The 23,231-nt window shown below is 33.2% G+C and overlaps 1 protein-coding gene across 5 annotated transcripts in view; it reads right to left on the reverse strand.

The window, feature by feature from the left end:
* Positions 1-2,407: 2,407 nt before the first annotated feature.
* The window catches only part of LOC118185645 (uncharacterized), a 539,917-nt gene continuing 519,093 nt past the window's right edge, over positions 2,408-23,231 (reverse strand). For all 5 annotated transcript variants that reach the window (XM_035355535.2, XM_035355536.2, XM_035355534.2 and 2 more), the window contains 3 exons: positions 20,609-20,814; positions 13,595-13,730; positions 2,408-4,706 (listed from right to left, as the gene is read on the reverse strand). In XM_035355535.2, the coding sequence (XP_035211426.1) occupies positions 4,606-4,706; positions 13,595-13,730; positions 20,609-20,814 (443 nt within the window). In that variant the 3' untranslated portion in view covers positions 2,408-4,605. The remainder of the gene's footprint in view (positions 4,707-13,594; positions 13,731-20,608; positions 20,815-23,231) is intronic.

Here is a 23,231-nt window from a genome sequence, read left to right on the forward strand (position 1 = left end):
CTTTATTAACATTATCTTTCTGAGCTAAGATTTGTGTTCGATTGAGAGAGCCAAAGTATTATAAACTGGATTAGACGTTATATGAATTGTTTTTTTAAATAAAATTACGTTTGTCTTGGAGCAGATGTACATTTCACACAAATAAACATAAAAATGCGGTAGAACTGCAATTTGTTATTGCAACTTGCATTGTGAATTTAATATCTGGTTTTGCAATTTAGGAAAAAAGGAGAGCAGTTATTAGTACAAAGAAAGATATGTTTCCCCATTTTATACTAAAGTTCTGATAAAATCCGCTTCTTCGAAAGTTCAACGACTTTAATTCGTTTTTTTAATTACCCCTTTTGTTACTTTTTGGTTTTTTTTTTATATAAGGGCCATAAAAAATCGCGAAACTACTGTTGATGCCAATGCTGCCAAAAATAATTACGGTAACCATAACGCAAGAAAGGAAACATAATAGTAAATAACTATCTAGGATTATTGTTTTAGTTTAGATGAAAGGTTAATTTCATTTAAATACATTTTTTTATTATAGTTTATAAACAAAAGGCTAAACATAACTGAAATATATAAGTTTTTGGCTAAACATAACTGAAATATATAAGTTTTTTTTATGTCTTCCAACATACCAGAGAGTATTTCATTTTTTTTGTGCAAGCGTCTGTACATAAACTCGGACAAGTAATAATCGAAATGCTGTCGAGCAATGCGACTTTTATTACGCCATTTAGCACTGCACCACAGCCGTTCTGCTGTTTGTTTTTATATGACGCTTACTTTCGGGGTCCACAGTGCTCAAAACCGGCATTTTGCAGTTTATCAGACTTGCATGATTTCCAGCAGTTAGTACAAATTTTAATGCTTCCTGCTGCGATATTTTTTCTAATAACGTTCAATAAAGTTTTAGCCGATCGTTCTGGAACAGCGATTAAGAAGAAACATTCATTCCATTCTCTGAATAATCCGCCAAAAACACATAGTGGCGGAAGAACTCGTCCAACGTTATCCTTTCTTCTACTGAAAGGGCTTTCTTCTACTGAAAGGGCTTTCTTCTACTTCAATAATTTTACCCCATCCGCCGAATTTCAAGTTAGGCCCCGAGTAAATAAAGTTACGGCACACACCTCACGCATGCAACTGTTCCTGTCTACAACTGTATTGTGGTTAATTTTCAGATGAAGTTCACAAAATTCAATAAATGTCATTTCTTGACACCAAAAATAAATGAACCTGTAAGGAAGGGGATTTTCGAGCCTTCGAACCAATTTTGACTTCTTAATCCTTTCTTCTCATTACACAGACCCATCAGCGGCCGAGCGGTAAAGACGCTGAACACTGGTAGTTCGGTCCGAGGTTCGAATCCCGCCAACGGGCTGGCTGCATGGGTATTTTCGTGGTTTTCCCCATGTGAAACGTGTATACGAGCCAGTTTCCCTTAGAAAGTCCTCCACGACGGCATCTCTCCCCTTAGGCAGATTGCCCTCGAGGCTTTGCCATAATCACACACACACACACATCTCTACTGAGTTACCGCTAAAGCATAATTTCATCTCGTGGTTGTTCGAACAAATTTTCTATCATGAATGATGCCTCTTCTTTGAAAATATTCTATTGCAGATTTTTCGTCATTGGGCAATTTCCAAACTATTAAATCCATAGCGTTATTAGAAAAGAATTAAAAAAATTAAACTAGTATTTCAATGGCGACTTATAAATATAGAAATGTCTAAATTTAGGCACACCGACACGTTCGCTAGATCTGGTGCTTTTGCGCATATATTTTCGCTGCAATTTTTTACGGTTCCTAAAACGGAATAGTACGCAATTGTTTTAAAGCATTATAGCACTTTTATAGCTCATTTTGCCCATCTACTGTCAAAATTTTAAAATCATGTAAAGTTTTAAATTCATTCGTATTGTAAATTGTAATAGCATATTTTGCTAATTTTCATGGAACATGCATCTATTTTAAGTTAAGGGTTATTTGGTATCATGGGCAGTCCTTTAAACCCGTAATATTTTGCTTTTATTACTTTTTTGTGATATCTTCGAGAGAACTGGGCCTTTAATCACAATCGCATTGACTACGTTGTATTTATTTAATTATTATTTGAGTGAAATATCTTGGATAGTGTCTGCCGTAAAAGGGTGTGACTTGGTTATGCAGGTTAAACTGAAACTTGAGAGCTGTTTTGTTTTCATCTCCAAAGTTGAGTACTGTGTTTCATAACTTTGTGATTTGAGGCAAACTGAGCAAAACTGAAGACCATAAGGACAGTTAGATTTAAAACACTTTCGTAATATTCTTGAAGTCAATAAATGTTTAGAAGTACTCAACAAATGTCTCATTATTATTATTATTGCACAACTTAAAAAGGTTAGTAAAGAGTACGTAATATGTGTATATTTTTAAATTATACAACAATATATTTTATTCATTTACCATATACAATCGATCAAGTTTCACAAACAACACAGCGAAGAACTTGTACATCAATTTTAAAACACGAATTAATCTGATATATAGTTGTTGATATTTTAAGCCAAGCAAGTGTGTGTAGAATTTTATAGTTCATCAAAATGAATAAACAATGATATAATTTCTAATACATAAAAGATCGGTTTAATCTTGGTGCCCGATATTTCTTACGAAAACAGTCACTTTACCAGTTGTCCTACAAACTCTCACTTAATAGCACTAAGTAGCCATTTTCTCCAAAAATGCAGATAAGTGTTATTTTTTTTTTTATTTTATTTTTATTTTTATTTTTATTTATTTATTTATTTATTTATTTATTTATTTATTTATTTTTTGCAATGGAGACGATATATTTTGAAGAAAATTTACTTTCCAAAAATCACAGAAACGTGGCAATTTTAATAAAAATTAGATAAAAAACATTTCCTTGAAAATGTGGGCCCAAAATGTGTTTATATATTGTCTTTTTGACTAAAGAAAGGTTAACGTTTGCCTAAAAATATATTTGTTTATTTAATCTTAATGAAATTTAAATAAACTTTTGTAGTACAAAATATCGAAATTAAATTTACAATTTGAAGCTGGTTATATTCATTTATGTCTGGTTGAACATTAGTGTCGTGAAAACGATATAAAACCAATTATATGCCAAATGCTAAATTTACAAAGTTTTACAATTTAAATCACAGATAACAGTTTTGAAAGAATGATCGATGCGGACTCGCACATTTAGATATTTTTCAAAGTAACTGATTTATATACCCTCTTTCAAGTACTTTAAATAATGGTATGAATAAAATTCTTTTCAACTTAGAGTTCTTAAACATGTTCCCTAAATATAGACTTCACGTTTTCCTAAATATAGGCTTGAATTTTTATTCAGGATTTATTGCGAATTATTAAACTATTTTTAATTTTTATTATCTGTAACTGAAAACTATATTAGACAGTAACTATTTTTTAATTCATAATTTCCGGACATGACGTTTTCTTTTCAAAATATAGATATCTTTTGTTTTAAGCAGTAGTATCTAGCTTTGAAAGCGTACGAATAATTGAGCGAAAAACTCTGAGTACATGTATATATTCAACAACCATTAACCAGTCTTTGGATACATGGCAATACTATTTGCTGTAAATTCATAATTAAGTAATATAATTTAGTTAGTTGAATTCATTTCATCTTCAATTGTTTGCAAAAATTGTACTTAATAACTAATTTCCATGATTTATTTACACAATTTGTGTACGCATGCAAACCGCGTTTGCGCATGCGTTAAACAAATACATTTAAAAAAAAAATTATAGGCTACTGTGCGAAGGTAATAAACAAATGAATTTAGCCGTTTTTTGGATCACAGAGCTCAACTTAAGATAATAAGTTAGATTTAGTTAATTCTCGACCAATCGAAAAACTTTATAATTAATTTAGTTATTAACAGTAACTGTAATATTAAACTAGTAACGTTTAACTTTCATTATAACAGGTACATACGTTATATGAAATAACCAAACTGCATATTTTTGAAGAAATATGGCTACATTTGCATTTATTGATAACATCGTCAAGATGTACTAGCTAAGACGCTTAGTACGAAGGGAAATGTGTGAATAAATCTAATAATTCGATGAAAGGCTGTGGAAATTCAACGACACTGAATCGTGACGTGAAACTGATCCACGTATCCGTTAACATAATCCAGAATGAATGATGTTTCATACAGGAAAGTATACTTATTTACAAATTTTAAAATTCCACCATTCTGGTTTACAAATTATTATCCTAATTACTTATAACAAGTTTCGTGCACTTCTTGGAAGAAACGATACAGGAAGTGTGAACGAAACATTAGACGCCTTTAAGTCTCTTCTTAAACCCATGGCTAAGAAGCTTCAAAAGTTTTGTAGTCTAGGATAGTACCTAAACTCGCATCATCCGCTTAGTTGCTTGAGCTTTTTACCTTGCTTTAACCTTTAATCTTTCGATGTCTCAAAGCAAACGTTTGAGGAACCTTCCATCATTGTCTACTTTTCACAGATGCCCTGTTTATGGAGAGGATGCGAAATCTCAAGGCACAAAGCAACTGTTGGAAGTTCAGAACTTGCAAGTTAAGATGAATGCGTCACCACATGTGATACCTCCACTGCAATATCAACAGCATGGTTACTATCAGAAAACTGGCAGTACTTCTGTCTGCTTCATATTGAGCTTGACCAGAGGATTCTGAAAAATAAGATATTGTTAGGAACATGCTTTTAATCAAAATATGCGTTGTAATGAAATGTATTAATTTGCAACAAAATGATTAATCATGTCTTGATTTGGAAAAGGGGACAGGTACTAAAAATAGGCCAATGATGGCCGATTGCTTGAAGATGTTGCCCCAGTTATTTCATAACGATTTAAACTTCTAACAAAATTGTCATGCTGCATTGGCGTCTCTGTTATTTTCTTCAGAAAGCACTGATTGCACTGTTTTTAAGTTTCAGATTTTTAACAAAACTCTTAGAATAATCAAAGAGATTCAAATGTATTACAGTTTGCGACAGCAATTTACAGAATCTTATGATTAGATAATTATTTAAAGAAAATTGCCGTGGTCCTTTACCTAATAAAATAAATATCTGACAAAGAGAGCGCGCGGCATTTCAACATCGGTTTTAAGAAAATCTTTGCAAAAAGCTTAGCAACCATTTCGGGATTAGTTCTAAATAACGTTCACATTCTTGATGTTAGACTGAAAGTTAGAGCCATTTTGAAGTCTTAAATTTGACATGAGGGCATTTCACAGCCGCGCAGATATTCAAAGACTTGAGAGTTAGAATTTCAGAATATGTAATTCTTTTCTTAAACGTATGAAGAATGAGTATTCTGCTTTATAAGAAATTACTTCATTAAGAGAATTTTTAAAAATGTGTTTTATTTTGAAAGAAATTCATCCGCAGGAACAGCTTTTAAAGATCAAACATGTAAACAGGCGGGCACAAAATACCAAGAAGAGTAAATATTCATGCATTTTATTCGAATTTACTGTGCGCATTTATTTATTGTTAATAGGAACAGAAGCATTGTGCAAACACATAAAATATAAAATAAATATTGGCACCTTGCGTATTTAATAAATAATGGCCTATCACTGTTAAAAATTTTACAATAGAATTTCTATTTATTTAAAATTAGAAAAAAAACACACTTCGTTAATATTCATGAAGATCTCTCTGTCGCTTAAAAATCCTGTCACAAACTAGATAAAAATTAACATTTGCGAAAACGCCGAAATGAATTGCATTCAGTTGGCTGCGTATCAAAATAGGAATCCTGATAGTGTATTCTCATAAGCTTATTTTCTGAGTCTGAAAATCGCAGTTCTGTGTTTGAATTTGATAAAAGTTTTGTTTTCGACTTAGTATGCCTTACAAGGCTGGTATAAAGAAAGAAAGAAAAATAATCTAGAAAAATCATTTCCATATTTCGTTTTTTGCATAAATAGAAAATTAATTTAGTTTTTGTCATTCTGTTTTTAAAAATACTTTTATGAATACATTTTCTAGCAAAATAAAGTAAAGACAAAAATAGCAAAAATAAAAGCCTTATACTTTACCGAATTTAAATCAAGTACTACCTCTTTCTATCACTAAGCAACGCTACGTGATACTTAAGCTTTTAGGACTTGAGATTTGATTTTCTTGCACCGTTGTTAGACACGTGCTGCTCAGGTTTGCAAATGCATTCTATAATTGTGTAGAGTTCGACGGAAATCGATGTTTGAATATTGTTTACTGCCCTAGAGAGTTGAGGAAATTTTGGCTAATCTTTGGGATATGGTGAAAGGTAGTTTGGTGACATTTTGGTAACGCAATAATCTGAGAAGTACACAGTTCGAATCACAGATTATTTTGTCTCAAAGAAATGAGAGATCATGAGACATGTCATGTGACATTTTCCGGAAAATTCCGATCGTGATTTTAGCTAATAAGCACTTAGAAACAATTTAGCTAAAGTGCAGAATCGTCCACTTACTTGACCACCCACTTGTATTTGCCTGGCGCTTTTTACAAGAGTAAGAAGAATTGGATTTTTGTCAATTTTCTTTGACTTTTTAAGTGAAAATAGGTCGATTTATACATGGATAAAGTCAAGAGTGTGCGCAATGCCACTTTTGTGCAATTCTGGGATGTTTTTTAAAGTGAAAATAGGTCGACGTGTACATGGATACCACGTATGTGAAATTCTTAAAAACGCGCGAAGCAGTGGGCGATTCTGCACTTTCTGCCAATTTCGCATCTAATCTTCGTCATGATTTAGCACTTTTGTTCCATAAAAATTCTAGCATAAGCGTAATTCGGCTAGCAGATTGTTGGAAAAAATATTGAGTAAAAAAAATAAAAATAAAAAACATGCCTTTACTTCGTGAAAACAAAATGGCGTCCAAAAAAACTAGCAGGTTGCTGTAGCAGATTTGGTCGCCAAAAAATCGCCAAGTTGCCATCATTCGAAGATTCACCGAATTTTTTTTAAATGTCATTTCTAAATTTTGCTTAGTCTCTGATCAAAGCCTCACTAAAGAAATATAATTCTCTTTAGTTGAGGTTCATTGAATAAATTATAAAATATCCATTGACAAGGTTCTGTTTGACTCATCTTCAAAAAGCCCACCAGCGGCCGAGCGGTAAAGTCGCTGAACACTGGTAGTTCGGTCCGAGGTTCGAATCCCGCGAACGGGCTGGCTGCATGAGTGTTTTCGTGGTTTTACCCATGTGCAACGTATATACGAGCCAGTTTCCCTTAGAAAGTCCTCCACGAAGGCATCCCTCCTCTTAGGCAGATAGCCCTCGAGGCTTTGCCATACTCACACACACACACACACACACACACACACATCTTCAAAAAACTGCCTAAATGCAGCATAATTATAAGGGAACTTTAATTGAATTATATGATTATTTTATTGAATTATAGAGGACTCGAGTATGCTTGTGAAGAAAGAGAGCACTGCTATTAAAAATAAAGAAGAAACCCAGGGCTAGTTATCGTATATAAGTAGAACGAGAGAAGTTCTAAGTTCGAATCTATATATCGTAAGCTCTTTTCTGTCAGTATTATTCATTCTTTTAAAGGTATATTATCATGGACAAAAATATTCACCAAAAAATGTTTAAGCATATCAGATCATTCAAGTATCAGTCACAAACTTTAGATAGATTTTGAGCTACTCCTGAACAAAGCGAAGTTTCGTGATAAGAAGTACTTCTTTAGACACAGTATTCTTTTAAATGTGCTGTTTCATACACTTCCTTTTCTCCGGAATTTATTCATTATTTTATAAAATGTCAGTCATTATTTTAAATAAATCAATATTACCAAAAAGTCATTATTTTACAAATAAATGCATCTAAAAATCTCAAAACTTCATGATTTTAATTGGCAGTTGTAAATTGGTACGGGTTTCAATTTCATTCGCAACATATTTTTAAACCTATTTACATACATAGTGTTAAGGCTTTTTGCTAAGCTAATTACAATTTAAAGATAATATTAATCTTAATGGTCTTTAGGGAACATACTAAGTTTCTTGTAAATCCTGGGAAAATAAAGTTTATTCCATTCAGAAACATGATATTAAATTCCAAAAATGTTCAGTTTAGCAAATTCAATTTAGCGTTTCTCTTCTTATTGTTTATTTACTGTCTATAAAATTACGTCAGCCTTCAAAATGGTAACTGGGTTCTTTGTACAAGCTCTCAGGACGATTTGATAAGCCAGTTTTTTCAAATCAGGCGTTGAAGGTTCGAATCAACAAATCAACACTGCTACAAATTTAGTGGCCTCAGTTACTTACAAAATGATTATCTATTACAGAAAGGTGAAAAATGTATTTTACGAAAAACACCCGGTTAATCACACAAATTTAGATCATTTAAATCTTAATAAATGAGTAAAAATATAAATTGAATAAAGTGAAAGATTTTAGTCGGATAAAAATGATTAAACACAGGAAAAGAATCAATCATTTGCTAAAGCGATAACTGATAAGGAATCTGGATATATTAATAAAATATTCTTAAGAAATTATCGGCTCTTATAAAAGCTTGGAAACTGTACATGATTCGTAATCTTTTTCTTTCTGTATTCATATTATTAATAATTTTCACAATGTATGTAACAATATGCTTATGTTTTTTATTTAATCATTATGTTAGATATGAACGCAAAAATAATACCTGTTGTTTCCTTTTAAATTCCAGAATATTAATTTGCTATATGAACATCTCTATAACTACTTACAGTTTCTCAACCAGTAATAGCCAAAGTGAGCATTCACAACCAATCACTGTTTGACTGCAGAACGTTAAAGAAGTGACACTTTAAATCTTATGCTAAATTTTATGCATATAATTCGGGAAAATTTCATGAATCTTATGAAAACTAATTTGTAATATTCAAATCGTAAATGTAATTAACCTGTTATTTTTTCTATCAGAATGAGTTTGTACACTTCGGTAAATCAAAATACATAGAGATCAGTCGTTCTTCTAAGCCAGGAAACATGAAAAATCTGCTATACGCTTGACGGAATTCTAACTGAAGTTCTTTCAGTTGCACAGAAGACGTGCTAGTACTTTCACCACGAAAATACCAATTGCGGAAAGGTATAATTCCACTTAAGTGTGTATTGAAACATCAATATGCCTGAAAACGTTCCTTTATTTTTCCATTCTTTTGATATGAATCATATTTCTCATTGAGAATCTGTTGAATTACTGTACCAGACGAGAGTTTACACCAGTAAATGAAATTTTCTTAGTCATATAAAAATTTTCACTGCAAAGCCTTAAGCATATGTGTTGATTTTCTCATCCTTGAAAGATGAAAGTTAGAATAAATTTTCTTGTATTTTGTTTTCCTTTTCTTGATATTTTAGACTTATTTGTTTTCCTGGTCTTCTCTCTTTTGTTTCATTTTCAAGATCCCGCTTCTTGATTTTCTGTTTTTATATTGCTTTCTGCGTTTTAAGGTTTCTCTTGTCTCGGCGTCTTTTTTCATGTCTCTTTTACTATTTGACATTTCTTCTTTCTTTTCTTTTTGTGGACTACTTTTTTCAGGTTTTATTTTGGACCTGATGGCGTTTGACATATTGTATACGTAAATTTATCCAGCCGTTTTCCTTCTTTTCCAACGTTTCATTATTGAGTGAATGACTATAAGAATATAAAGTGCAATTCCTTTGTACTAGATATATCGTTTCATTCCTTTAATTTCTGTGTAGTTCAAAATTACTTATTTTATGTTTTGACATTGAATCACTGATCTTAATTAAACTTATTACTAACTAGGCAAGCATTTAATCAATAAGAACATTTAGAAGCAATAAATAGTACGGGTTACATATAGTGTAATAATATAAATTTAAACAAATTTAAATTCTTAACAAATACGTATAAAAGTAAAAAAGTAAAAAAGCAAATTTAAATTCTAAAAAAAAGGAAAAAAGCCAAAATAATTTAAAATAATTTAAAAATATGCAAACATGTAAGAGATTTAATTCTCGAATTAATCTACAATATCATTTAAATTCAGAAGCATAAGCAAATCAAGTGCAAAATCTATTCAAGAAAATAAATCTACTAATTTAATAAATTAAAATTAAATTAAACAATTTTTTAAAAAAATGCATATGTGAAGATCGTAGAGTAGGCAGGAGACAGACTTATCAAAGGGAAGTTGCCTCCAAACCTAACTCTCCAATCATTCAATTCGTGTTTCGTCATTCATGTAGGCAAGGGTAAAAGTCAAAACCAAAAGTAATTCCAATAAAGTGGTACCGTTAGAAATTAACATTTAAGTATTAACATTTAAGAATTAAAGTTCAAAAAGGAAAATACTAATTAAGTCTTTTGAGAAACAAGCAAGTAAAGTCAAGAATCAAACTTTTTCTTAAAAAATTAAATTTTTAAAAAATTAATTTTTTATAAAATAATAAAAAAATCTAGAAACCAATGTATTTTAGAAATCCTTGTCTACAGAAACTTCCCCTACACGAATATGCATATCAATAAAAAGAAACTATAAAAGAACTATACATAATCCATATAAACCAATAAGAAATAAAAAATAAAAAGAAACAAAAAGAACTAATTCACAATTTTTAAAATAAATATATATTTAAAAATATAATTTTATATTTCGAAAATACTTAGATACTACATAAAAATTTTTTTAAAAAATACTTAAGGCAAGTAAATAGTAAGTTTTAATTCTAACTTACCTACTATATGAGTGTTGGGGGTCTGCAAAAGTGTTGTGAAAGAGAAGTAAGTGTGTTCTTCAAATTATATAGATGGCGCTTGTGTAGGTAAAGTTGAGTGTCAAGATACTATCTTTGTTATAGTAAAAATTTTTTGTAAATATTAATATTAATTAAATTAAATTAAATTTAAAATCCTAAAGGTAGTAATATCAATTATTTAGGGAGTTAAGTAACTGAGCCAATTAAGAGATGTATGTTTGCTTGAAGGACATTAATAATAATATAATAATTTCTAGCTCCAAATTATATCGCATAAGTTAGTTTAAATACTCAACGCACAGTCCAATTAATCAAAAATAACATTACAACCATCCCGAGCAGCTTTATTTCTGAAACTGCCACTTTCAAAGGATTTTACGGCTTGCCATCTTAATTCCGAATCTGTTCTGCATTGATTAAATTTAAACATTCTCAGGCTAAAGAATTTGTCTAATGGATGTAAGCTGTTGCATATCTAAAAATGATTAGAACATAAAAAAGAAAAAAAAAAAAAAAAAAAAAAAAAAAAAAGCAATTAACTTCAGCTTTTTAAAGATTGCCTAGTTGCTTAGAACTTTTATAATGAATTTATATAATTTTTTTTGTGTGATTAAAATGTTGTATCTCACAAGCCTTTTGCACTCATCAGTTGACTTAAGGATTAGGTAAAAACATAATAACTACAAATAAAAGCTAAAGTCATATTTCATTTCCGTTTCGTTTAAGTATGAAACCAACTTGTCTTAAATTTCAAGCTTCATTCATTTATCGACTACTCGCTTGTATCTTTCATTCCCAACAAGAAACTAGTTGTATAATGTCTATTGCGCTTCATTAACATAATTACATTTAATAATTAACATAATTAATTTAACATACTTTATTAAGTTATTAACTTTATTTATTAAGTTATCTAAATTATTAACATAATTACATTTCTAAGTTTAATGATATAGTGGTTGCTCGTTTGCATCTGATTATAGTATATAGTAAGACATTTTTTTTCGTACAGCCAAATATATATATAACATTTTCAGGCTAAAGAAATGGTCTTCTGTTTCGACAATCAACAGTTTCCGACAATAAATTATTACGCAACATGTAGAAGGAGCAGGAAATACTTGCATCTGTAGCAGTGTTCATCGTTACTTGGAGAAATTCAATTTACTTTTAGCTTATCATTTGCTGTTAGGCAGTAGATTTGACTTTTCGCTATTAACTTAATCTTTACAGCATCATGCTCATTGATATATAGAAGAAAATATGTTTTACTATTAGCTTAGCATAAGTACAGTTTAGAGTAAAAACTGATTTAAATATTTAGCGTTGATACATTAAGTTATAGAAAGCTATAAATAACTATGAATGATTCACCAGATTTTAAAACAGTGTAATTTTTAGGGGTTTAATGTGTTGAATAATAGCTGACGCATGAAAAGAGTCTCTATTTATAGAGTTTTAGGATTTTTTTTGTTGCTGGAGAAGTGAAAAGTGTGCAATGCGCTCTCCGGATTTCGAACTCTGGACCTTCCACATACGCGTCGAGTTTGCTTCCAGTTTTACAACGAAGGCATGAGGAAAGGTGGGAGAAAATACTTTATAAGTCTTACCAAAATTTCCTAATTTTTTTCCCACTGTATTTTCCTGACATTTAAGGAAAGCGTGGCTCGTTGATCACACAACATATCTAAGCATTAATTTAGTACGATTCTTACGACCCATTATAGCATAGTCCTTCAGGTCTCTTGATCTAACGCGATGTGACTGCTTCCTTTGAATCGTACTTTAAAAGGAGGTACTTTTAAGTACCATCGTACTTTAAAAGGAGGAAATTTCGTTGCATGAAGTACTTGATTTAAAGTTGAATTCGCAGAATGTGTTGTGCCAAATATATTTTCGGCTAATCTTTGGGATATGGTAACAGGTAGTTTGGCGACATTTTGGTAAGGCGATAAAGGTTACTAGCTAGGACTTTAGCAGTGTACATGGATAAAGTCAAGAGTGTGCGCAATGCCATTTTTGTGCAATTCTGGGATTTTTTTTTTTAAGTGAAAATAGGTCGACGTGTACATGGATGATACCGTGTATGTGCAATTCGTAAAAACGCGGCAAGCAGTGGACGATTCAGCACTTTGTCCCAATTTCGCACCTAATCTTCGTCATGATTAAGCACATTTGTTCCATAAAAGTTCTAGCATAAGCGTAATTCGGCTAGCAGATTGTTGGAAAAAAAAGTTGAGTCTCAAAAAAAAAAAAAAAAAAAAAAAAAAAGCCTTTACTTCGTGAAAACAAAATGGCATCCAAAAAAAACTAGCAGGTTGCTGTAGCAGGGTTGGTCGCCAAATTTTCGCGAAAAAATCGCAAGTTATCATAATCCGAAGATTAACCATATTTTCTTTCAAGAAATACCTTTATAAATCGTTAGCACTGTTTCAGAATTTTCTATAAAGAGACACAGAAGTAAATACATTACTTTGCAGAATAAAATACAATTGAAGTATTCTTTTAACTTTTTTAAGCGGTGTTGTGAAGGAAAGCTTAAATGAATTTACATTTTGCAAGTTAAAGGTAAAGAAACCGTGAGTGATAATCTAAAACATAAGGCGCTTTGAATGTACAATTATTTAAAATACAGCTGTGACTTTGCTTTAAAACGTAAATTTCATGTCTAAATTTTGAGAATATCGGTAATTTTTATCTTGTGGTGAAATAAAAAAACATCAGAAATTTCTTACATTTTCGTTTTGTATGTCCATTAAGAATGTCTTGAAATTATGCTCAGTAAATTTGTAATACAGAATTCAAATAAATATATTTTACCAACCTTCTACTGCCATCGGTTTCTCAGCAGATACTGTTTGGAAGGAGGGGGCATCTGCAGACACTTCGCATTTATAGATCCCTGCTGTTGAGCGACTGACGTTACGAATGTAAACTGATCCATTGCTAGACCTGCCCAGCTGTAAATAGAAGAATTGTGTATATCATAAAATTATAAAACTACATGCATTTTAATGACGCGAAATATAGATTTGATATTACAAACAACATTTCTGAATTAGTTTATCACCAGATATGACTATCTATAAACTAAAGTAAAATTAATTTCATATTTTGATGATCAGCATAAAATTTACGAACTTTTTTAATTTTAAGCTCTTCGTCATCAGTAACGCGTCTAGCGCGTTCAAGTGAAACTTCCGAAGGCCGGCCGTAAGGCGCTACAAGCGTTCTTCTACATTTTAAAACGATTTCTAAATGTTTACTTGTTTGAGTTTTTATTTTTGTTTGTTCTAATACCTCCTAGAGGGTAGGACTAATCAGGCATTCTATTTTTAATTGAATTTTCCCCGAATTTTATGAATATTCGCGCCATTTTACATAAGATACAAGACAGTGAGAGATGGCTTCAACGTCTACTCAGCAGAAAAGAGAAAAAAGGAGGTTGTGAATTGGAAAGACAAGAAGGATATACGTTTGATGAGTATAGTCCATAATAACTCGATGATTGATGTTGGAACACGTGAAAGAACTGAAAAAAAAAAAAAAAACAATAATTGTAAAAGATTACAACAAAATGGGAGGAGTGGACCGCCTGGATCAGATGTTATAAAATTATCCTGCTGTTAGATATAAGCAGAGGTATTATGATTTTCCCATTATGCTTTATTTCCTTTTAATTTTACTTAATATTCCTTGACATTCATCCACTACGGAAATTATGTATGGGAAGTTATGATGTACAGAGAAAACAACATTACACGCTACAAAAAACAGACGGCCGCTGGGGGTAAATTTTCGCGAACAGGAGAGGGCGGCGAAAGGGTTAAAAAGCGTTATTAATTTAAAAAGAATCGAATTTATTATAAGATGATAACACAACAGAAAATAATACATTGCAATACGTGATAATTTGACTCGTTACAAATGTACAGTGTTCGCTATCTGATATGTGACAATATGAAGCATCCAATAGGGTTAAAATTGACACTTTTCGTAGGAAATGCAATTTTTAGTGTTGCATTGCATATGAAAATCATGTACTCAAGCGCGTAGAAACATTAAAAACTGGAGAACAGAAAATTTCTTTAAGTACTAGGATTGCGTGCTTTCTCTTTGTTTCAATGCATGGAAAGCTTTAACGTGCCTTATAAAAATGTCATTTTAGCAAGTTTCTAAAACTGATAGAGGAAGAATTGTGGCTTATAGAGATTGTGTATTATTCTTTTAAGAAATCTGTGCTGGTGTTGGAACGAATCAAAATGAAATGCAATGGATAGATGCAAGATGGACAAAATGATCGACAAGAACGTTTAGACTACCTCACATCTATCATCGAAAGAGAGATGAGTATTATGTGTTCATGGTATTGACGCATGTCACAGCAACATCGAGAGCCATAGTTTAAAGGCTGTTGCACAGCAACCCGTGTCAGATCGTGCCATTCAATTCTGTCTGCAAAGAATCGGAATCTTTGCAAGGCATCCATTGCTGCAGTTGCTGTTGACTTTGTACCACTCACATGCGTATCTGCATTAAGGTGTTGAACGCCAAATTTGAACAGACGATTGGCACGTCGTTGTATCTGTATTCTGACTGCAGCATCATTGAAGAAACTGAAGAAGAAGGTTCAAACCTTCGAAACTAGTCTTACAAATTTATAAATATTGATGAGTCTTTTTACTTTAATTCCTCCAATAATAATCATGTACCTGTTTCAAGGAACTGCGGTGACAGATATCATGACTCTTGCATTATGCATCCCCATAGTCTGTCACTTGGAATAATGGTACAGGATGTCATTAGATTTTACTGCTGGGCATTGGTACTTTGGTCTGGGGTTCAGTTTCCGGAGAACAGGCTAACTACACTGTCGGTTTCGTAGTTTTTACCATGTGTAACGTGTAATGCAGCCAGCTTCCCATAGAAAATAATCCACAAAGGGCTTCATTCCCTGCGGCAGATAGCCATTTCCATAATCAAGTAAACCAACACTTACCTTCAAGCTCTTCCTGCGGACAATTTTCTGCAGAACTATACACGATATACGACTACACTTGGTAATCACCGTTCAACAATTCTTCGTTGTCCACCAAGATATACTTCCGTTTTGGCTCAGCTCTTTTTCCCTTATTTCGATTATCGAACATGTCTGTTCAAAAATCTGGCGAAAATAATGTTTCAGCTTGCGCCACCCGTGGCTACGCGATATGAACTGTGAAAACTTCATGAATTGCCATACACCAAACGCACATCCCAAGCATCTTCCTGTCAACTCTGAGGCACGTCGTATGGAGGTAGGAACACTTTCTTTTGTCTGGCCAAGGTTAGATCTTTTCTTCCTCAATCCAATCCTGTTTGCTATCACAGTGCTAAGAGAGTCATTGGAGCCAGATGTGGAGCTCATCTTCGAGAGAAGAATGGGGATTCTCTGAAGGGAAAGATTTGGGATTCCCAGATAGAAAATCCCATTCTTTGTGACTTACTTAGACCTGTCGGTGTTGCTAACTTTAGATTAAAACTGGACATGACTATCTCATGAAACACCTATACAAATTTAGATGACCAGACTCTCTATTTTTGTCCATGTGATATTGACGACATATGCGGTGACCATTTGGACATATGTTCTGGTCTTAATGGAATGGCATCGGTTAATACTGTAAAAAAGTACTGTACTTTTTTTAATGTTTCTGAATTGTATAGGGCTGCTTGTCACAGACTAATGAAGTCATGCCTAGGTCTGACGTAGGATTAAAAAACTGTCCTTTCGTCCGTAATCGCAGCAACTATTTCCTGCCATGGTGTTCTAAATACAGACACATAGTACTGATTTTTTACTGATACGCAAGTTGAAAGAGGCTGCACTGCAGTTAACGTTTCTTTTTTTTACCTCCTGCCAACTTTTAAAAGGGGGTATATAAGATATTTTCTGTCTCTTTCCAGTATGCCTTCCTGGTGTAACGATACCACACTCGGCTTGTAATCGGGGGTTCCAGTTCGAGTCCTGGTGAGGGCATTGCTCATTTTTCAAGTACTTCTGCTTCGAAATGACTCTACAAGGTCGCCACCTAAAGTTAAACCTGTCGTGCATGAATATAAATTGTGTCACACATAAGTTGCAAATTACCCTCACGAATTAGACCGGACCATGTTTTTCAGTTTCGACTATTATGCTATGTTGCACACCGATTATTTGAGAGTACTGAAATAAATAACAAAATTTAATTAGTGCGTAATGAACTTATGATTTTTGTAAATATTTATTTGAAAAAAACATTGCAAAATAAAGAAAAATGATTTTCAGTTTATAATATGTCTGAGTTTTATGTGAAAGAGGTAATTAGAATAACTTCTGAAGATTATACAATGGAAACATATTGGCGCTGCAATCTCAAAAACGGGCAAGAGGGTTAATTAGTTCAAAAAAAATAAAGATGCTAAGGATTTTTCGACTTTTATTTTGTTATCGGATCAAAGTGCAAGTGAGTGGCAGTGTCAGAGAAGATTTCAAATCACATTTTTAACAATGAACCAGAATTATGGAGTAAGAATTGAATTAAATAATCTTACGTAGACTGGCAAAGAATACTGTCGCTTAGGATATATTCTATAAAGTTCTAATTGAAGCATTTTAAGAAATAATCTAGAAAGGAACAAAGAGATAAGCTAGACGAATATTATCTGGTGTTAATATGAGTACATAAATGTTCAATAAATCCTGGTATGAAATGAATCCGAATGACATAAAAGTATATTTTCATAATGATTACTTATGATCCACATGATAAAGACAGTGGTTAATGTGACTTAGAGAAAAATAATAATTGAATCCATAATGGTGAATAAAACAATGCCTCATAAAGGATTTTACAGACATCTCAATTTTTACAATTCCCACTGTAGAGATAGTGGGTTATTTTGATGATGGAGACGTGAAAAATGAGCAATGCCCTCGCTGGGACTCGAACGTGGACCTCTTGAATATGCACCGAGTGTGTTACCGTTACATTACGAAGCCATGCAGAAAGGGGAGAGAAACTACCTTATAACATAGAATAAAGTTATAGACATGTTAACAAACTGAACTGTAGTATTGTACACGAAGGACAAATTAAGTACTAAATATAGGCTAGAGAAAAATGCATCTCTAAATGAACCTTTAATGAATTCTACTGCGTTTCGTTTGGATATATTTATTTAATCTAAAGAAAACTCAATGTGGAGTCTATTATTTCAGACCCTGTGAATAAAGGCTAGAATACTGAATTTGGTTTCTCTCAATCAATGTTCGGATGTTGCAAATTGACAATGAAAAGGAAAATTCATAGATTTCACTGTAAAGTATATTGCACCTGAAAGTATTGTTATGGCAATAACACAGCCAGTTAAACGAAAATGATAAACACACTATTTCTGAATGCAGCTGATCTGTGCACCAGCTCCAGTACTACCTTTATTAAATATGTACAGTAAACAGTATTTAAGGTGCTCATTATGACATTTTGATTAAATCCGTTATGTGCATGAATTACTCTGACAAACTCAGACCCTTTATATGCTTTGTTTTCCCACTTTTTTGGTAAAATATTCCAATCTCTCAAAGTCATAACAGAAGTACATCATTCTATCACAATTTGCATCTACAAAACGGGTAGGCCGTTTGCAACCGTCCAATATCTGAGTTCTGGGAAATGCAATGCAAGGTATAGCTCACGAGTTGTCTCAATGGCAATATCAAAATTATAAGGTAGGCTTCATTCGGAATCTTGTTTAGTTACAGATCGCTGCAGGATTATTTAAATCTGTGCACAAACTTGCAGAGACGTAAGGGATGCATATTACTATTTTTATCGACTATCTGTGCTCTCTTGCGTGGACACCAGGCTTCAGTAGTGATCCAAACTGCTTACGACAAGCGATATGAGAAAGTTTTCTGCTTCCCTTTTGTCCTGTTACTCTATTCATGTCTGGTGCGATTCCAACGCCACATGATATGAAGATTGATATTCCTACGTTAACTTGAATAGCCGTAAGAACTTGGATGGAATAGAACAAATTTCTTAAGTCTCATGCGATATAAGTATTTGAGTATGTAAAGAGAAGTTATGAGTTTCATGGTACCTGCATAGTTTAGTTGTTTACGAACTATTTCCGAAAATATCACTATAAGAGACAAATATTACTTTTATAATTTTGCTGACAAACTCATAAAAATGCAAGGAAACCACTGTGTTATTTTATTCTTGCACGACTCTAAGGTGGCATGTGACTGGTGTAATCTGCTACAAGATATTCAAGATGGCTTGGGAAGTTTTACTTTATTCCCCGCATAGTTCAAACTATAATTCAAATCAAAATGTTTTCATTAAATCTCTGCACCATTTTCGGTCGCTGGGCTAAGTCCTCGTAAAGTCTTTGCCAACAGGATTCTAGTGAATTTGTTATTGGTAGCTTCTTTTCCACAGGGATGGGATCCGAAATGTGCTTGAATGATAGTAGAAGATCATAAAGGTGAATAGTGTCAATTTTTTGCAATGATCACTTTTGATCTTGAACAAAATAAGTGTTTATTATGCGTTACGAAAGCGCTCATAAATTTCCTAGAAACCCAATAAAACTGTAACAAAGTATAGGTAAAGGTAAAGGTAAAAATATGGGGGACACCAGCGATGTACCATAGGTCAACTGTTAATGCCTTCCCATACTAACTCTTAAAAAAATGTGGGTGGGATTGCAAGTTTTATGGGAATTTACATAGACTGAAGCTTTCCAAAAGGTCTAGAGTTTGCCTATTATGGTACATCGTGCAATCCCATAGTACGTCCTGCATCCAGTATTTATTAAAAACAATGATGTAGGACATAAGTAGATTACAAAATAGTCGGAATACAATTTGAGATTCACAAGATAAGATGAACATTTGATTTGGTGCAACAAAAATAGAAGGTAAACATAATTAATAAACAGATAAACATAATGAGATAATTATAATTAGTACTGGCAACACAATGTTAAAATGAATTGTAATAATAATGCTAAAGAGGTGAGTCTCCATGGGTTATTTCAGATATATTGGTTTATTGTAGTTTATAAAGTTCACGAGCGGAGTATAACAAAGTATAGCTTTTCAGCTGTACTTTCAGCGATGGTTTTCACCCACATTATTGCCGATAAATGTGCATTAGATTTATCACTTTAATCTGTCCGGCTGGTGAAAGTTGCTCTACAGGAAGTAACGTATTCCGAACATAAATTGCAATTTACAACTACAAATGTGATATGTATTCATCGTAAACCTGTTAGGTACTCACAGTATAAATTCCCGTGATAATGCCAAGAAAGATACGTTTGCTATGTTTTAACAACTATGAAATAATTACTGTTTTAAATAAATAAATGCAAAGTCATCAAGCGTAAAACGATCGTTTATTGCATGATGCGGTAAATTCGGTTAGTTCTGGATACCTAAGAAGATAAAGAATAGGTTTTAATATCGCGTTTTTAATTCCTTTTGATTATCATATTTTGGTTATAAACACTCACACGTTTGCACTGAATGTTATCTGTATTGTATTTATTTTAATTTACTACAGTTAACAACCTACACCGACACAATGATTTGAGAATAAAATATCAGGGATTTCTTTTCTGTGTTGTTCAGTCCATAATATGAGACTGACACGCAACTTTACGAACGTAGCGTTTAGTCTATAGGTAAATAATAACGAAGCTTGTCAAAAGGTATAATGATGAAAGGTTCTTTTGAGAGGGTTAAAATACTTGGCATTTATTTTTGCTTACTCCAAAGCGTAACAACATAAGTAGAGATACGTACGTCGACTTGGATGCCTTTCAGGGGGAAAAACTGGCCCGGAGGCCGATCGGTTGGGACGTATCGGAAAAACTCGACCTCATCTTTATACCATTTGATGGAGTATAGAACGTCACCTTCCAGGTCATAACCGCACGTTAATCTGGTGCCTTGACCCCGGGCTACTTTTTCAGGAACTTCCATGGATACGAGCCTCAGACTGACTGCACCTGAAAAATAGCCAGAAGCAAAAGATTAAATTATTGGTTGACATGAAACAACTCCGAAACAAGCCTATGCTCTTTTTTACCCTGAATATTCACAACAAAAATACTATAACTGTGATTTTATACTTAACATATAAGCAAAGATTTTGAAAACAAATATTTTACTAATCACCGATTATTACCAGATAAGATTCCCCTTCACCAGAAGTTGAGTTTTCTTTTTGTCAGTTTCAAATTAATTCCATTTTTAATCTATTAACTTCATTTCACGATTCATTTCGCATGTAGTCTTTCATATATCTTACTGTGAGTTAGTTATAGTTAGTCATTTAAGAAGATCAATAAGTAAGCTGTTAGGTAAACATCTGAAAAACATACATCTAAATTGTTAATCAGACGTAAAATCTCGGAAGATTATGATTGGGTAACTTAAATATGTTTGAGGAAATAAATAATACTGCAGATTAAATGTTAACATTCAAAGGTATTTTTAAATTAACGAATTTAAGCAAGGCCTTCATACATGATGAAACATAAAGCGAAATAAACTAATTGTTAATATTTTAACAATGTAGTTTTGCTCTCAGTAAAAATTCAAATCATTGCGTTTGATATGCTCCGTGAAAAAGCTATAAATGTGGCAAATGTATATTAAGAGTACTTCCTTCTCTAATATACATTTGTGTGCAAAATTAAGAGAATATGCCCTGAATTAATGTCGAATTTCTAAAAACTAATGGAGAAATTTTAATGAAATTAGTTAGGAATATACATTTATAACAGAGAATTTGATGTAAGATTCAAAGGTCATTTTATGTCCACATGATTATGAATGAATGTACGCATGAGTGTATGTATGCATGATTAGGACTGATAATTAGTGAATCTCATAAAGCAGGGATGTCCAAATTCCACATTGTGATATTTATCTGGAAATGTGTCAAATATGGTGAATGTTCCCTTCTCACAGCTAGTGAAAGTTGCTCCAGGAAGCCAGACAGGTTGCTGACCGGCACGGCATAGTAGACAGGAGGCAGCTGAGGAATATCTGTAGCACTCCAGTAGTAAAGTAGTTCTCAATTCCGGGATGATTCTCAGAACATGGATGATGCGATGAAACTGCTCTTCTAAGAGCGTCCCAGACATGCTGTATAGGTTTGTTTTGGAGATCAGGCTGACCAATCCACGTGGAGAATATCCTAATTTTCCAGATAATCGCCGATCAGCTTATGTGGACGAGAGTTGTCGTCTATTAACAGGAAGCTAGGAACAACCGAGTCACTGGAAAATCGAGCATAGGGCTCTAAGATCCCTCTCTATACCTCATAGCATTCAAGGAGCCTTTGTCGAATACATAAAGGGGTATGCGGCAGTCCAACATAATACCTACCCGAACCTTCACCTCCACTATCGCAATGATCCTTTATCCTGACGAGGGAGGGTTGCTGTCGCATTCCAGGCTTCCTCCAGATACAGGTACGCCGAGAATCAGTGTCCAGGCTGAATCTCTACTCATCTGGAAAAATCACGGTGATCTACTGAAGTCTGGTCCAAGGCTCATGTGTCTGCACAATGCTAAACGTGCTCTCCGCTGTGTTGTAGTGAGCGGGAAGCAAATAGCAGATTTTCTGCGATACTGCCCTATCTCAAGAAATCTTCAGGCAACTGTAGACTGTGAAACTTGAGTTCCAGCGACAGCATACAGCTCAAGTGATAGCTGTGTCCTGTGTTGTTGAGTTGAAAGTGCTAAATAACGATCTTCATTCGTCGCTGCGGATCTTGGTCGACCTTATCCAGGTTTTCTCGATATATACCCACTGTCCTGAAGCTATTTTCACAAAATACAAACGATTCTAAGGATTACATTGAGCTCTGTAGCTATCTGTGCTTATGACTGGCCTGCTTTCAGAATACTGATATTTCTCCATCTCAATCCGTCATCCATACGCTGGTGGCTACTCATTTTACCTGATACCTTTTTAAATTTACCCTACTCTGGCGAGAAACTCGGTGTCGTGAAGGAGTACAAGCTCACAAATTGCTGAAAACTCCTCGTGCGTTTATATACCCCTCCAGCCACAGCTCCGCAGACACGCACGTGTATGATTACTTATTCGACTCTGAATACTTTCACAATTCTTCGGGGGCATGATATTCACTTTTGATTCAACAGGTTTCATAATAATAGACGTAATCTGCAAATTCTCTGAATTTTGCACAGGAGTGTATTTTATTAATAATTAATTACCTAAAAGGTACATGATTGTTGTAATTGCATGAAAAAGCTTGAAGGAATAGCAAATGGGATTATATTGATTATCAATAAATTTAAATCTGTGTTAGTTCACTCCAAAATCGCCCCCTTGACACATGAGTAAATTGTTTCAGAGTAAATATGTTGGAACCTTTGGCGGAAATCA

This window comes from Stegodyphus dumicola, chromosome X1, assembly GCF_044657685.1.
Source record: "Stegodyphus dumicola isolate Sdum_Otavi_A_Nest chromosome X1, ASM4465768v1".
In the NCBI taxonomy this organism is placed as follows: Eukaryota; Metazoa; Arthropoda; class Arachnida; order Araneae; family Eresidae; genus Stegodyphus; species Stegodyphus dumicola.